At 35.3% G+C, this 16,475-nt stretch overlaps 2 protein-coding genes and 1 long non-coding RNA gene across 4 annotated transcripts; 1 reads left to right on the top strand and 2 right to left on the bottom strand.

The window, feature by feature from the left end:
• Window positions 1-670: 670 nt before the first annotated feature.
• Window positions 671-3,139, bottom strand: LOC121214762 (uncharacterized). The gene is made up of 3 exons (XR_005910501.1): window positions 2,784-3,139; window positions 2,430-2,618; window positions 671-1,251 (listed from the first exon to the last, which is right to left on the bottom strand). It is a non-coding gene; the product is annotated as an uncharacterized lncRNA (long non-coding RNA).
• Window positions 3,140-4,115: 976 nt separating this feature from the next.
• LOC121214761 (uncharacterized) lies at window positions 4,116-6,951 on the bottom strand. 2 transcript variants are annotated; one of them, XM_041088969.1, is made up of 2 exons: window positions 5,134-6,129; window positions 4,116-4,823 (listed from the first exon to the last, which is right to left on the bottom strand). In XM_041088969.1, exons 1-2 carry the CDS (start codon window positions 5,182-5,184, stop codon window positions 4,272-4,274), a joined length of 603 nt encoding a protein of 200 aa, XP_040944903.1. In that variant the 5' UTR covers window positions 5,185-6,129; the 3' UTR covers window positions 4,116-4,271. The 2 variants fall into 2 exon arrangements, 1 of the variants encoding a protein (XP_040944903.1); XR_005910500.1 differs by having other exon boundaries at window positions 4,684-4,823; window positions 5,134-6,951.
• Window positions 6,952-13,397: 6,446 nt separating this feature from the next.
• Window positions 13,398-14,618, top strand: LOC121214578 (uncharacterized). Its single transcript, XM_041088354.1, has 2 exons — window positions 13,398-13,521; window positions 13,624-14,618. The coding sequence occupies exons 1-2, from the start codon at window positions 13,398-13,400 to the stop codon at window positions 14,616-14,618; spliced, it is 1,119 nt and encodes a 372-aa protein (XP_040944288.1).
• Window positions 14,619-16,475: the final 1,857 nt, after the last annotated feature.

The following is a 16,475-nucleotide window of genomic DNA, read 5'->3' as shown; positions in this document are numbered from 1 at the left end:
TTTATAAAAAATAGCATATTATCTAAAGATTTAGAGTCTATTTTATTTGCAGATTTTAAAAATTGATGAAAAATAAATTTCATTCAAAAAAGAAATATTTCTAAAAATTAATTTACTCTTTTAGAAGGTATACGACATTTTTTAAAAAGATAACAGCCCGATTTCATGTTTCATAAAAAATATATTTTGGCAATTAATTTGTCAAATAAATGTATATTAAAAAAGTTTATAATGTTGGTGTAAGAACATTTTTTATTTAAATATTGAGTCAAAAACAAATACATTTGAGTAGAAACCTTTTTTTTTATTTGTTTGAACTGTTTAATCGGAGGTAAATATATAATTTTAAACAAAAATGAAAACCTTTTAAATTTAATAATTTATACTCAAACCAATTGCCGATCCTCCTTGAATGGTTGAAATGATGAAACCAAAATGAAACAAAATACGACCATAAAAAACATAAGTACCAAAATGAACATTAAAACCAAAAATAAGGACTAAAAAATATATTTACCCATCGATATAGTACCAAAATGAGATGAGCCACCAGTTCACGACCGATGGTTAAATCCTGTCTTTTCTTTTTAAACTCTGCTCACAGATACAGATTCACAGGATGAGAAAATGCATCAGATTGTCCCAGCAAGTTTCAAGACCTTATCCCACATTTATCCAACTATATTCCTTTTTCCCCATTTTGGGTTAAATGTTCCAAGGTATTTTCTACAATGAATCCTGTGGAATATGTAACTAACTATCCAGTCTTTCCAAATGCAAAGCTGGAATGAGATGTTAATATATACAGCATACATTAAATAAAAATAAAACAACAATGGCAAAAATTTGCATGTCCACAAACCTCAACATGCTACATTCCAAAATAAGTTGCATGAGGCAAAATCTCTTATATCAATGCACATTGAGCAATGGCCAAAGCAGCAGTAAACACACTACATGGTGGTTTGCCTCTTTTATGAAAATTTTGATTCCATCAAGAAAACCAAATGATCTGAGTTTTGAAGCCAGTGTCATTCTACAACTCAACTCTTACTCCTTCCAGTGCGGCTGCCATTGAAGCAGATGCCTCTTCAAGTGTTCGCTTCTTTTGAACAGTGTTGAAGGCCTCAAGAATATCTCCTTCCTGCCATTAATCATAATCTTCCACTCCCATACCACACTCCAAACCAGCATTTACCAGTCCACAAAATTATCAACTAAATATGAGACAAAGGAGAATTCCTGCATCCCCTAAATTATCAACCATACAATTTTAGTAAGAAAGCTGAAGATATTGATGCTGATATAGTCATTTTGCATGATAATTGACCTAGTCTCTCTCGAAAAAGCATCTTCAAACATGATCTAGAAGTACAAGACCACAATTCAACTTTACCAAACATTAAACTTCATGTAATAGAAGTAACTTCCATAAACATTTCTCAACATAATGAAAAGGATTAACAAAACCAAGGCAAAGGCATTAAAAGCAATGCCAGTGAATCTTACATTACAAAAATCAGGACAAAGATTAGGTCACTGACAAGTAAAAGACTAAGATCAAAAGATGTTCCAAGGCATTGAATTAGAACCATTTCATCAGACAAATGAACAGGAGAAGCCCACTACAATTAGATGCATCTACTGTTGCTACAATATATATACTATAATCAAAATCTATCTTTGGCATCCTGTGAAACTGAAAATTCCTAATTATTATAGAAAGTATAGTAAAGAAAATAGATTTAAAAAACACTTTTTAAATTTAAGAAAATTCCTAATTGTCAATCATACCATTCATACTAAAATAAATTAAAAAAAACACTTTTTTTGGTTGGGGAAAGGATCCAAAAGTACACTCGAAGGCAAAACACTTCCAACCACAAAGGCAATCAAAGATGAACATAAGTTCAGTCTATCATTCAAAATTTCAGTTGAGGATCACCTAGCTTTTAAGAAAATCGTCAATGCAGGTTGCTATCTTTACAAAACAAACCTTACCACACTTCATATAATCCAAGTTGGAAACAAGTACAAAGAATTCAATATTTTGTTCATCCCACTGCTTAGCTAAACTTGACTTATTATTAATCAAATATATGATGATCTCCCATCTAAATTTCAACATAGAAACTTCTGGTTGCGGATCTCTTTATATGCAATTTTATCCATTATTTTGATTTTTTTCTCTTATCTTTATGTCAAATTACTAGGCAGCATATCAAACTCATCAAACCCTCCCAAGCACAATTATTAGATAATATTCACATACTTATCTGTATTAGCCAATATGCCAGCAGGTACTTATGAGAAAGACATGAAAAAGTTTACTGGAAGAGTCAGCATGTATTAAAATTTCATATTAAAGAGAGCTGATGATAGAAATGTGAACAAAGAAAAAAAAACAGTACTATTAATCAACAACATACCTCTTTAACAATTTCCTTAACCCTTCGCAATGAATCAAGAACACCGACATGGACTGTGCGACCATTTCAATTGACACGGATGCCACAATCATCCACTATCTTTCCCTCTGTTACCATACATCCAGTAACACGACCACTACCACTGCTGAAAATAGCCCGAACCTCTGCAGAGCCAATTGGTACTTGTTCCTATCAAAAGAAGAGCAGTATACTGAAAACCAGCAAGGTTTTAAACAATCCAACTTAATACAGAAACCAAAACATGAACTCCAACAAATTTCAAGAAATGCAAATAAACAGAACTCAACATTACCTCTGGAAATCAGTTTTAAGCAAAGAGTGAAAATACATTACCTCTAAAAATCGGTTTTTTGTTCTTGATAAAATGAAGAAAAGAAGCAGAAATCAATGGAAGGGAAAAAAATCGATTTTAAGAAACAAACGAGAAGAAAAAAATTGTACGAGAAGAAGAAGCAGAAATCGATGGAACCGAATCGGAAGGGAAACGTGGGAGAATCGGAAGCTTGATGAGGGCAAACAATGGGAAAAAATAAGAAACGCGGGCGGAATCCCTAATCGTTGCTGAATGGGTGGAATGACTATTACAGCCAATGGGCGTAATAGGGGCGGATCCGAATCAGGCCGTAATAACATTACGGGCAACCAAACGCCCGTTTGGTGGTGGGCCCACAGATTAGGGTGGAATGCATGCATATTCCCCCCAACCAAACGCCCCCTAAAATGAGGGAATATCCGTGGAAATTATTCATTTTTAACCATTTTGGTACAATTTCAAAGATTTTTTTTACAATATTTAATATTTTTTAAATAATTTATATATATGTTCATATATTTTTAAATAATTTTTTACAAGCTATTTTCATTTTAAATATTTCTTTTATACTTTTTAATGATTTTTTACCCATCAATTACTTATCAACCTAAGTCAAAAAGGGTCAAAGATTGGTCAATGCTCAGTCAACATAGACCAATGTGGGTCAATACAAGGTCAATGTTGGTCAATACCATGTCAACTTGATCAATGTGCCATGTCATCAATGACGTGACACATTTTGATTGGTATTTTTTTATATTATTAACTTTTAAGTATTAAAACATGCAAAACTCAAGTACCAATGTGGAAAAACAAGTATAGCTTAAGGGTTAAATTGTGAATATAGCCTTTATTATTTCCTTAATCAATCTTTTGTTATGAATAGCTAAGAAATTAATCAGCTTAGGCGGTAAATCAAGCTCGGGTATAAGATTATAAGATTCAAGTTTGTGTTTTAGTTTTCATGTTTTGTTATTTATTCATTCTTCGATTTATGAGATAGGAGAAAATCGTCTCTTAAATATTATTTTTTATTTTGATTCAAAAAGGGCCCCTTTTCTAATATTTAAATTAATACATAGTTAATAAAGATAGATTGATTCGTAATTGTCCTTATATTCTAATAACAAGAACAACATAGTTCGAGTGAAAAAACAATTAGGTTATGTTATGGGGTGAATAATTTAATATAAACAACCGCTCAATATATTTAATCTAATTTATCGACTAGTTCGAGCTAAAAACAATTAGATTCTGTTATAGGATTAAAGTTACAATTTTAGGGCTTGAATATGCCCATAACTAATTTTATTGTCACCCTCGTCTTTGGACTCACTAAAATCTATTTCATTATCCATCCAAATGGATGCTAAGAATGTATACTGCGTTCAACTAGAGTGAAGTGAAATAACAGAAATAGGCATACACGCCTTGAAATCTCTCATGATTTTACGCTTAACCTCCCGCACCAACTGCAGCACGATTTGATTGGGCGACGTTTTTGTTTCTTACTGGCTGCAGTTGGATTGGTGATCAATTCCATCATTTTCTTCAAGAGAGCTGAAAAACTTGGCTAATTTTTCTGATACAGACTGCTGGTTCTCATCCAGTGAATCTTCATCGCCACCATAATCATCATCGTTTTCATAAACTAGAAAAATCCCAGCTATCTTCAGCTCTACGCCCTGTACGTAGGGCGGGTTTAGCCTGGTCACTTTAATCTTAAAACCATCCTTCAACATGGAAACCAAGGGACGATATGCGGGATATCGACACAAGTGACCATTGTCTTGGTTGCTTCTAGGTACCCCAATTAAGTTCAATGCAGTGGTCATTGTTGCCTCCTCGCCATTGAAGATCTGTGCTTGAATGTCCGGCACGGCAGGCAGTTGGTATCTCAGTTCATCTGGAATATGATGGTTAATGGAAACAACAACTGCGATTATCACCCCAGTGAGATCACGGGTTTTGTGGCTTGAAAAGGTAACCATATCTTGTGTAAACCAATCTGGAATTCTACTTCCAGGCATGCTTAGATTTCTCAGATTCTTGAGATAAACCTGCAAAATTAGTTGCATCAATATTCAAAAGCTCCATCCCAAACGTGATTTATTTGCTATTTATTGTTTGAATAAACTCAATAGAAAATATTATATATAATATCTATTTATACCATATTTAAGTTCTTCACAAAATTGGAAAAATATTACTGTGTTTTTATCTTGAAACTTGAATCTAAACATTAAGGTGAGATGATAAAATATACTACATGGAAAGATTATAAAAAGATGTTTTGTCATTATAAATATACCAAGCTTTATAAACTGAAGGTGCATTAAATATAAACTTTCTAAAAGAAAGAAAACTAACCTTGGAGAGTCTTTTCTTTGCTGCTGAAGCGCAGGTACTGCAGTTACTCATATACAATTCTCTCAAGGACGTTAAGGACTCAAGGCCTGGCAAATCTACCAATTTCTCACAGTTTGTAAGGTTTAATTCTTGTAACCCCTTTATATTGGAAAGATCAGATAATGTCGCCAATGATATACAGTTTGCAAGATTCAACTTCTACAAACTAGAGGGAAGTGGAGGCAGGGACTGAAGCTTTTCACATTTGGGCAGCTTGAGATCTCTTAGAAGTGACAGTCCCCTTAGACTTGATGGTAGTTTATAGAAATCATTGCTACCCAAATCCAGAATCTCTATCGCTGCCAGCTTCTCAAAATCATCTGGGATTTCACCACATATTCTCCAGGTCCGAGCATCAAGTTCTTGCAGCGATAAGAGATTTGTGAAAAATGCTGGCAACGCTACAAATGATGAATTTGGTTGCTCTTGCTTGTTGGGATCCTTTCTCATGTTCAGCACCATCAAACCTGTGAGCATGCCAAAGCTTTCTGGTAATTCTGTCACAGCAGTTTCCTTCATATATAAATGATGCAATGACTTCAAATTGCCCATTGAGGATGGAAGTTTATGAAGCTTTCTACCCTCGTTCAATCTTAACGTGATGAGATTTTCCAACATCCCAAAAGACTCTGGCAACTCAGTAATACTGGCAACTCAGTATGCCTCCAACATTCAAGCGCTCGAGATATGATAAAGACCCGATAGAATTTGGCAACTCTGTGATTGCTCTACCCTTTATGAACAACTCTTTCAATAAGTTGAGATTGCCGACAGTATCAGGAATTGCAGTCAATGATTCGCAAGATATTAAACTTAATTTCTCCAGGTTCTCCAAATATCCAACAGAATCAGGCAATTCTTGTAATCCAGATCCATCAAGATGAAGTTCCTTCAGAGACGCTAGCTTTCCTACACATCTTGGCAACTGTTTGATATGTATGCAACGATTTAGGCTCAGTTTTTCAAGTTTCTCGAGACGGTGAATAGATTCTGGCAGCTTCTCGATGCCAGTTCGATTAACATATAGTTCTTTGAGTGACCTCATGCTGCCTATGTCCTCGGGTAATTCCTTCAAATTGGAGCAATCGGTGAGGACAAGGGTTTGAAGGTTTTTCATCCCTGAGACATCACTTGGAAATTCAACAAGGTTTAAACAGCCAGTCATATCCAAGTGGTGCAAGGAAATTAAAGTACCAACTGACTTGTCAATGTTTATCAGTTTTACACAATATGCGAGAACAATCTTTTGCAGGTTTTTGTGTCCCGATAAATCAGGAAGAGAAGCAAAATGAGGGCAACCACCCAGGTTTATGACCATCAAGTTTTCAGCAACCTGAAACAAAAAAATATTGCTTATATATTTCCACAAACTAGCTAGTTACAAGCAGAAGAAAGTAGACAGTGTGTATATATATAACGATATGTCATTACATTGTTAGAGTAAGAGCTCCATAGCTTTTCGATTTTGCTTTCCGAGAGATCAAGGACAGCAAGCTTTTGAGGACAAAAATCAGAAGGAAGAGTTTTCAATGCACATCCTAGCCGTTGAAGCCACTTGAGTTCATGAGGAACAAATTTAAACTTTCCTTCCAGTTTCACATGATTCACCTGAAGCAATCTTAGATTCACCATTGATTTAAATGGTTCTGTATGGACTACCACCTGATTTCCATTCTCGACTTTCTTCATGTCCATTACAATACCCTCAATGCTTCTTGTTCCCTATTGTCAATAGTATAACGAAGTAATGTATCAATATCAAAATGCAAGACATTTCGATCCCAGAGCCTGCTGCGCATTCCAGGATCGTCGTTTTCATTTTGCACAATCTCTTTTCCCATGTCCCTAAGTTGATCATGCATCCAAAGGGCATCGCCCTCAAAGAACTTAATCAGTGATTTTTCCTCAAGAACTCTTAACCCTATTTCAGCATTGAAACCACATCCTCTCAATACATCAATTATGTCTTCTCTCTTGGTATGCAAATCGAGAAAACAGCAGGCTACATCTAGGAATATGCATTGATTTTCTCTGTCTAGCGCATCGAAGCTTATCTTCAACGCATCTTGAAGCTCGTGTGGACGAACATCTCTCAACTTGTTCAAAGCATCTTCCCATTCTGTTACCTTCCTCTTGTCCAACAAAAAAACCGAACACTTCCAAAGCCAAAGGTAAATTCCCAGTGAGAGCTACAAGTTGCTTGGACAATTGCTCAAACTCTTTTGTTGGTTTCTCTCTTCTGAGCGCATGATAGCTGAAAAGTTCTAGTGCTTGATCAAAATGCAATTCCCTGACCTCGTAAGTCCGATTTACGTAACATTCATTTAAAACTCCTTTATTTCTTGTTGTAATAATGATCCAAATACTGCCATCATTTTGCCATTTGACTCTTGCACCTAGTCCTAGTGCATTCAGTTGGTTTTCTTGGTCGACATCATCCAGGACAGTTAGAACCCTTTTTTCATGAATAATCTTTCTGATTCTCGAGGCATTAGCATCGACTTCATCCGCAGGAAGATGAAAATTACCAGTGAAACCGAAGAGATCACCAATGAGTTTTTTCTGGAGAGATACTAAACCATCTCCTTGTTTTGAAAGTTCTCTGACATTTGAGATAAAGCTGCGGTGGTCAAAGTATACGAGTATCTTGTTAAAGACAGCCTTGGCAAGGGTTGTCTTCCCAATCCCGCCAATCCCATGAAGCCCCACAACTTTAATGCCACTGGACTTCACGTCTAAGAGATTTATTAGCTGTGTCACCCGCGTATCCAGTCCAACTGCGTAGGTTGCTACTTCCACAGGTGTATTATTCACTTGTTGTAGAACTTCTCTCAGCAGGACCCGAATCAATTCCCTTTCATCACTGCTTGGTAAAGAAGAGTTGCATCAAACAATTGCAGCAATGAGAACTTGGAACATCTTAGATAAATGTGTCGAGCCTTGCTTTCTTTTTTTAAAAAATCTGGGGTTTCGATTTCTACTCTAATATAATTTACAGCTTTATAGGTATTCTAATTGCCAACCAGTATCTTTCATTCATGATAAAGTAAAGGCATTCTCTTGGATAATGTTAATGGTTATATTTTATTTATTATAAATTTAGAGAATAATTAGAGAAAAATGAGTTTAAAGTATAATTTTGACAAGTTTTTGCGATTTGGACTTTTAATACAATGTAGTTTCAGTATTTTAGTCATAACTTGAGTTATAGACTTCCGTTTTAGATCCATAATAATTCGAAGTGCCTAAAAAATCAGGAAGGTGTAAAAAACGGTCTGAAAGTTTGACGTGAAAATTATCAAACAAATCTATAAAAATTTTGGTTTATGTATTCAATGGCACTTTTGTTTGGGAGACGGAAACATAACCACCCTTAATTTTATTTTGATTTTGTGTTTTATTGTCTTCATGGGTTGCTAAACTTTTCCTTTTTAGTCAAAGAATTATTTGAAGTTTGATTCTATAAAGTTTGTGAGTTCGAATTATTCTTAATCTTTTCTTTTTTCTTTGGTATCTGCATATCTTCTAGTTTAATTACAATTGTTCAAGTTTGTTAAATATTTTACCAGTATTTGATAGCTTAAAATGATTGCATTATCAATTAGGTATTTAATCAATTGATTGATTTCTAATATTTGTCACGAACTACATCTTTGTTCGTGTAGTGTGAGCGTGCGATCTAACTTAAATGAACTTTGATTGTATGTTTGTTGGTCAGAATTAGATTTTTTTTTGTTCTCAATGCTACTGATAGATTAAATCCTAAACGACTGTTATAGGATTATTTGTCAATAAGGAAGGTAATTAATGACGATTGTCTTGGTTATCAAGAAGGTAAAAAGAGATTAAGTTGCTTGACAATCATCAGCAACTATAACCAATTTATTAAAAAGCATTGAAATCATTTTTGTATCAATGATCAAACTCTTGAATGAAACCGAGATTGTCTTATATTTTATTTTACGATTTCTTTTTACTTTGTTTTAATTTTAGTTTTTAATTTCAAATATCTTTATTTAATTTTTATTTTACTTGTTTATTAAATAAATAAAATTATTACTCATCTTCGTGAATTCAACCCTACTCACAATTAACTACAAAACTTCATTTATTTAAATAGATTTTATTTTTGTAGTTCTCAACAATCCATCAGCTAACAACTTAAGTTTTGTTACCCTTTTCATATAATATTTATACTCTCATCATCTCAATTAATAAATTTATAAGAAAAAAAAACCCCATCAAATTGAAGCTACAATGTAGATTATAATTATAACATCGTTATTTATTTTTTAAATAAATAGGTAAAGGACACTTATCCTCTTGAATTTAGTGTAAAGAACACCCACTCATCCCTCTTTAAGTTTAAAATAAAAAAATGATTATATTCTTTTTATTATTTAGTTTTGTTCTATTTTTTTCTGTCTATTTTTAATTATAAAATTATTAAATTTTCATGTAAAATTAATTTAATTATCTTTATTTAGAAAATTTTAACGGAAAAGAAATTAACTAAAATATAAAAGTAAAAAAATAAAAAAAAATTAATTTCAATGTTAATATATAATTAAATTAAATTGAAGTTTTAAATATTTAACATACATATGCATAAAATAATTTAAAAAGAAATAAAAAGTAAAAACAAAACAAAACAAAAGTAAAATATAATTATCATTGATAATAACTTTTAAAACTATTAAGTAGACCTATTTGAGGTCAAGCTACCTACTTAAGCTTGAAGGTACACTCGAAACTTGAAAAGGGTTAGGACAAAAATATTAAACTTGAAAATGAGCTTGAGCAAAAAATTTAAATTAGTTTAAAATATAGGTCGAACTCAAGCTCTAATATTCAAAGCCAGAGTCTGACTCAAATTGACCCATCATTTTCAAGTTTATGATAATGATATGTTATTTATTTTAGTTTAGTTTATGTATTAAATAAAATTTTCTTTTGATTTTCTAAGATATCTACTGAAGCGAGTCCAGTTATAAATCATCCACGTTTTGTAGGCTTATTAAAGGGGTAAACACTGGTCATGAGTATATTAAGTAATTTATTTATCATATAAAAATTAAATATATTATACTATAATGTAAATGTTAAAAAAATTTAAATTGTATATGTTTAGATTTAATAAAAGGAAAAAATATTGATAGTAAAAGATGACAAAAAATATATATATAATTACTAAATGTTAAAAAACTAGTCCCTGGTTTGCTGTATCTGTCTCTGCTTATTGGTAAATTGATAACTTATTAAATGCTAAAGTTACATATTTTATGTAATTAAATTGGTTAATTTATGAGAATGCACCACTAATTTAGCCATATTTATTGAATTTTGTGCAGGAATGCAATTTGGGGCTAAATAGAAGAAAAAGGAAACAATTGGGCCAAATTAAAGAAAGAAGCAAAGAAGGAGGGCCAAAGTAGAATTTTTCCAATATTAATTAGCTGGAAATTTTGTTGACTTAGTGGGGGAGATTATTTTGGGATATTTTTTGTCATGGAATATTTTTATTTTTATTTTTCCTTGATTTCCTATGACTAGTTAGCTCCTAATTTAGTAAATCCCCTAGTATAAATAGAGCTTGTATTGTTCATTAATTCATCAATCAAAAAATATTTTAGCTTTTATCTCTCAGTTCTCTCCTTTCTCACGTAGCCTTTGTTATTTCTTAGTTTGTCTTCCTTCAATTTATTAGTTCCAGTAACCAATCATCCATTTCACCTTTATTTTCAACTTTTCACAAATTTATTTATTGTTTTTAGTTTCTTTAACTTTCAATTCCCAAAACTTCCAACTTGTTACAATTTATCATTTACAACTCATTTTTCAAAATCCCTTTTCAAACCACCCCACTTTAATATATTCCAACCTTCATACTCAATCACATCACCTATCTTTTCACCCTCTCTACCTTATTAAATTTATCAAATACCAACATGTCCCAAACCTTAGCTAACTAAACCCATTTTCAGCTTTAGGCCAAAATTAGCCTCGTCAAAACCCGTGAGTTACGAACCCGAGCCATTTAACTCCTAAAATTCCAGTACTTATTACTTCTCCGGATTAAGAGTATGATTTTGTCAGCTCATAAAGTCAGATCAACACTAAGTCAAAAAAGACGTCGTTTGATTTAGTGAGATTAGACGTACAGTTGGAATTTCGAAAGGAATGTTTCTAATCGGTTTTCTGTGAACACATTGGCGTGCCAAGTGGAGATTGTTGTTTGGTTCCGTCAAGGGAAGTAGTAACCGGATTTAAACGTCCCACGCGGTTGAGGGCATTGGTTCGAGCTAGGCTCTTCTAGAACGCAAAGCTGCCGAAATTCTAAATCACGAACGTTTCGTGGTTGTTCGATCGGTAATAGTTAGTTATTGGACGTTCCATAACTAATTTACACAAGGAAGAGTTGGTGTCCGAGGTGTCATTGGTAGCTATAACTAGCTTATTGGAAAAGAGGAGTTCATCCAATTTCGAGGATCGGTTCAAAGACGAGGAAAATTCGTGTCTAAAGTTGAGCTAATTCTAATTAATTTTTCTTAATATTTATTTCACGGTTTTTATTATTCTGTTTTCAACTTTTACTTTTGACGTTATTTTTCTGTTAATTTCAGGTTTTCAAATTTTTATCCCCCTGAACGTCTTGGGCACGACAGCTGCCCCGACATAAATCTGGTCAAGCGAGCAACAATTTACAGTAAACCAGTCTCTGAGGGATCGACCTTACTCCCTATACTGCATAATTTGCAAACTAAGGCGTAGGTTTATATTGGTGGATTCGACACCCATAAGTTTTGGCGCCGTTGCCGGGGACTGGCAACACTTATAATTGTTTAAATTATCTTCATGACCAGATCTTCATCCAAAGATCTCGAATACAACCCAGTGATCGAAAAATCAGCACGAGCATGACGAAAAGAGACAGAAGCTCTTAAACGTGCAAGTAAAGCAGAGGTTGAGATAGGACAAGGGCTCTTAGAAACCGACATTGAAAAATTGAGACAAGCTATTCGTGCAGAGGTAATTCGACGTGGGAAACAAGTCGAAGTGGTTGATCCTGAGACCGAACCACTTCCTGAAACAAAAGAAGTAGAAGACAACCTCGGCGAACCAGAAAGGATGGCGAACCGAACCATTCGTCAGCTAGCCGCAGCTCCCAACGAGCAAACGTCGTTATGCATCAACTATCCAGCCGGAGAAACCCCATTTGAGCTGAAGTCAGGTCTGATCCACCTTTTGCCCACTTTTCGAGGCTCGAAGAATGAAAATCCACACACTCACTTGAGAGAGTTCCACATGGTCTGCTCAAGCATTAAACCACAAGGAGTAACCGAAGATGAAATTAAACTTCGGGCCTTTCCTTTTTCTTTAGTTGATACAGCAAAAGAATGGTTATTTTACTTACCTCCAGGTTCTATTACAACGTGGGATGACTTATCACGTGTTTTTCTTGACAGATTTTTCCCAGCATCACGAGTAGCTGAACTTAGGAGAGACATAGTGGGAATCCGCCAAACAGAAAGTGAATCGCTCTATGACTATTGGGAACGGTACAAAAAACTGTGTGCAAGTTGTCCTCAACCCAGTTTGACCGAGCAATCACTTCTTCAGTATTTCTACGAGGGTTTGCTCCCTATGGAAATGAAAATGATTGACGCGGCTAGTGGGGGGCGCTTGTCAATATGACTCCTCAAAGGGCAAGAGAACTGATATCCACCATGGTGGCAAATTCTCAACAGTATCTCCCGAATTCAGAACCCACAAGACGGGTTAATGGGGTAAATGTTTCATCCTTAGAAGATAAATTGGATAAGCTTACTAATATTGTTCAATCTATGCTTATAGAAAAGAAGAATCGGACCCAACTGTGTGGAATTTGTACTACGTTTGAACGTCCGACGGATTTGTGCCCAATCCTTAACGAAAATTCAACGACATATGTCGACGCTGTCGAAAGTTTTTCGGGACCTCCACAAAGATGTTATGATCATTTCTCCAACAGTTACAATCCTGGGTGGAAGGATCATCCTAACTTGAGTTACGGAACTAACCCCCGATATAATCTATCGTACCAACCAAGACCACCGCAACTGCCACCCAAGCCGAGCACATCTCTAGAAGCTATTGTGGAAAGACTTGCCGTCGACGCTGTAAAATATCAATAGAGGACAGATTCATCAATTCAGAAGTTAACTAATCAAGTTAGTAAACTCTCGATGGCAGTTAATCGTTTGGAATCTCAAGGTAAATTACCTTCCCAGACAGAGCCGAATCCTCGGCAGAATGCAAGTGCAATAACTTTTCGTAGCAGAAAAGTTCTGGAAACAGTTCCAGACAAAAGTCATGGGCAAGAAAACGAACAGGAAAAATAGATCTCTGATCCAAAAGCCAGACCAGAATCAGAAATTCAGAAACCAGTTGTGGTGCCACCTCCTTTTCCAGGGAGACTCGCGAAAGATAAGAAAGAAAAGGAAGAAAAAGAAATCCTTGAAACGTTCAGGAAAGTGGAGGTGAATATCCCTTTGCTCGACGCCATCAAAAAAATCCCTCGTTACGCGAAATTTCTCAAGGAATTGTGCACTAGCAAAATGAGGTTAATAGGTAACGAAAGAGTAAATGTAGGAGAAAATGCCTCCGCAGTACTGCAAAAGAAAGTTCCGCCTAAATACAAGGACCAATGTATGTTTTCTATTTCCTGTGAGATAGGTAATGTAGGCATTAAGAAAGCCATGTGTGACTTAGGGGCTTCCATTAATGTTATGCCTTATCCTATATATAAGTTGATTAACGCGGGTCCTTTGAAAAAGACAGGAGTAATAATCCAGTTGGCAGATAGGTCAGTCATCTATCCCGAAGGGTTGCTTGAAGACGTCCTTGTTAAAGTTAACGAATTAGTTTTCCCTACAGATTTCTACATTATTAATATGGAGGACGATAACTCAACTAATTCGTCTGATATTTTGCTTAGAAGGCCATTCCTAAGTACCGCAAGCGCAAAAATTGATGTTCAGAGTGGAACGTTGACAATGGAGTTTGATGGCGACATCGTGAAATTCAATGCCTACGAAGCCATGAGTCATCCTAACTCGTTATCAAATATTTCCAGTATCGATAGTATAGATTGTTTAACTCAAAATTATTCTGAATATCATGACTTTGATGAATTAGAAACTGTCTTTTACAGAAGCATTGACATGGATGTTTTAAGTCGTCTCGAGGAGTTAGCAGTTATAGAAGATCCGTTGCGCGAAATTGTCAAACACTTGGAGACGCAACCATCGTTGACAAATCAAGGTAACCAATTTGAACTACTACCTTCCCAAACTAAAATGTTACCTTCGATTTTGCAGCCACCAACCTTGGAGCTTAAAGCATTACCGGACCACCTCAAGTACATCTTTTTGGGAGAGAAAGACGCCTTGCCAGTAATAGTGTAAAACAAACTAACCAAAGACGAGGAGGAAAGTCTAGTTCGAGTTCTGAGAGATTATAAAGAGGCTATTGGTTGGACAATAGCCGACATAAAAGGGCTAAGTCCATCCACCTGTATGCACAGAATTTCCATCGAAGATAACACGAAACCAAAAAGAGATGCTCAGATGCGCCTTAATCCACCCATGATGGAGGCAGTGAAAAAGGAAATTCAGAAATTGTTGGATGCGGGGATGATATACCCGATCTCTGATAGTGATTGGATTAGCCCGGTTCATGTCGTGCCCAAGAAAACTGGCGTGACAGTGGTGAAAAATTCGTCTGGAGAGCTAGTTCTTACTCGAGTCCAGAATGGATGGAGGGTTTGCATCGATTACAGAAAGTTGAATGCGGCTACCCGGAAGGACCATTTCCCAGTTCCCTTCATCGATCAAATGCTCGAGCGATTAGCTGGTAAGACCCGTTATTGTTGTCTCGATGGATATTCAGGATTTTTCCAAATTCCGGTGGCGCCTGAAGATCAAGACAAAATAACTTTCACGTGCCCCTTTGAAACGTTTGCGTATAGACGAATGCCGTTTGGACTCTGTAATGCTCCGGCCACCTTCCAGAGATGCATGGTAAGCATATTCTTTGATTACGTCGAGAAAATCATTGAAGTCTTCATGGATAACTTCACAGTGTACGGTAACTCTTTTAATGGATGTCTCGATAATCTTGCTAAGATATTACAAAGATGTCTAGAATTTAATCTTGTTTTAAATTATGAAAAATGTCATTTCATGGTTGACAAAGGATTAATTTTAGGTCATATAGTTTCCTCAGAAGGTATTGAGGTCGATAAAGTAAAAACGGATATTATTAACTCATTACCTTACCTAACATCTGTGAGGGAAATTCGTTCGTTTCTTGGCCATGCAGGATTTTACAGACGATTTATAAAAGACTTCTTGAAGATCGTGCAACCGCTCTGCAGTCTGTTACAGAAGGATAAAAAATTTAAATTTGACCAAACTTGTAAATATGCATTTGACGTACTGAAGCAAAAATTGGTCTCTGCTCCCATAGTGCAACCGCCGAATTGGAACTTTCTGTTTGAAATCATGTGTGATGCAAGTGATCGAAGTGTGGGAGCTGTTCTTGGGCAAAGAATAGGGAAAGAGCCTCATGTTATCTACTATGCTTCGAAGACACTAGATGCTGCCCAAAGCAATTACACAACCACTGAGAAAGAATTGTTAGCTGTTGTGTTTACTTTAGATAAATTTAGATCTTACCTGTTGGGAACTAAAGTGATTATATTTTCTGATCATGCAGCTTTGAAATATTTGATAAGGAAGAAGGAGGCAAAACCTCGACTAATTAGGTGGATTCTACTTCTGCAAGAATTCAATTTTGAAATTCGAGATAAAAAGGGATGCGAAAACTTAGTAGCTAACCATCTGAGTCGATTACCAATTCCAGTAGACGACACACCATTGAAAGACAACTTCCTAGATGAAAACCTATTTTCAGCAAATGCGGTTCATCCTTGGTACGCAGACATAGTAAATTATCTCGTTACAGGTACTGTTCCTTCGGAATTACCAAGGTCTAAAAAAGATAAGATAAAAAAGGATGCTCGATATTACATTTAGGACGACCCTTACCTTTGGAAGCATTGCTCCGACCAGGTAATCCGATGGTGTGTAGCAGAAACAGAGGTACAGTCTATCTTAACTTTTTGTCACTCTTATGCATGTGGAGGACACTTTGGACCTAAACGTACCGCACATAAAATTCTCGAGTGTGGACTATTTTGGCCAAACATATTTTGTGATGCCTTCTTATTCTATAAAACCTGTGAATGATGCCAAAAAGTC

This window comes from Gossypium hirsutum, chromosome D02, assembly GCF_007990345.1.
Source record: "Gossypium hirsutum isolate 1008001.06 chromosome D02, Gossypium_hirsutum_v2.1, whole genome shotgun sequence".
Taxonomy (NCBI): domain Eukaryota; kingdom Viridiplantae; phylum Streptophyta; class Magnoliopsida; order Malvales; family Malvaceae; genus Gossypium; species Gossypium hirsutum.
The sequence above is the reverse complement of the archived record's forward strand: the minus strand, read 5'-3'. Positions and strand labels throughout refer to the sequence as shown.

What these genes read in the sequence shown, in the direction of transcription:
- LOC121214578 (XM_041088354.1), top strand. Translation starts at nt 13,398, where the DNA reads ATGGCAGTTAATCGTTTGGAATCTCAAGGTAAATTACCTTCCCAGACA. An exon ending in GGAAACAGTTCCAGACAAAA is followed by an intron (nt 13,522 to 13,623) that starts GTCATGGGCAAG and finishes CTCCTTTTCCAG; the next exon opens with GGAGACTCGCGAAAGATAAG.
- LOC121214761 (XM_041088969.1), bottom strand. Translation starts at nt 5,184, where the DNA reads ATGAGTAACTGCAGTACCTGCGCTTCAGCAGCAAAGAAAAGACTCTCC. An exon ending in CAAAGAAAAGACTCTCCAAG is followed by an intron (nt 4,824 to 5,133) that starts GTTAGTTTTCTT and finishes CTAATTTTGCAG; the next exon opens with GTTTATCTCAAGAATCTGAG.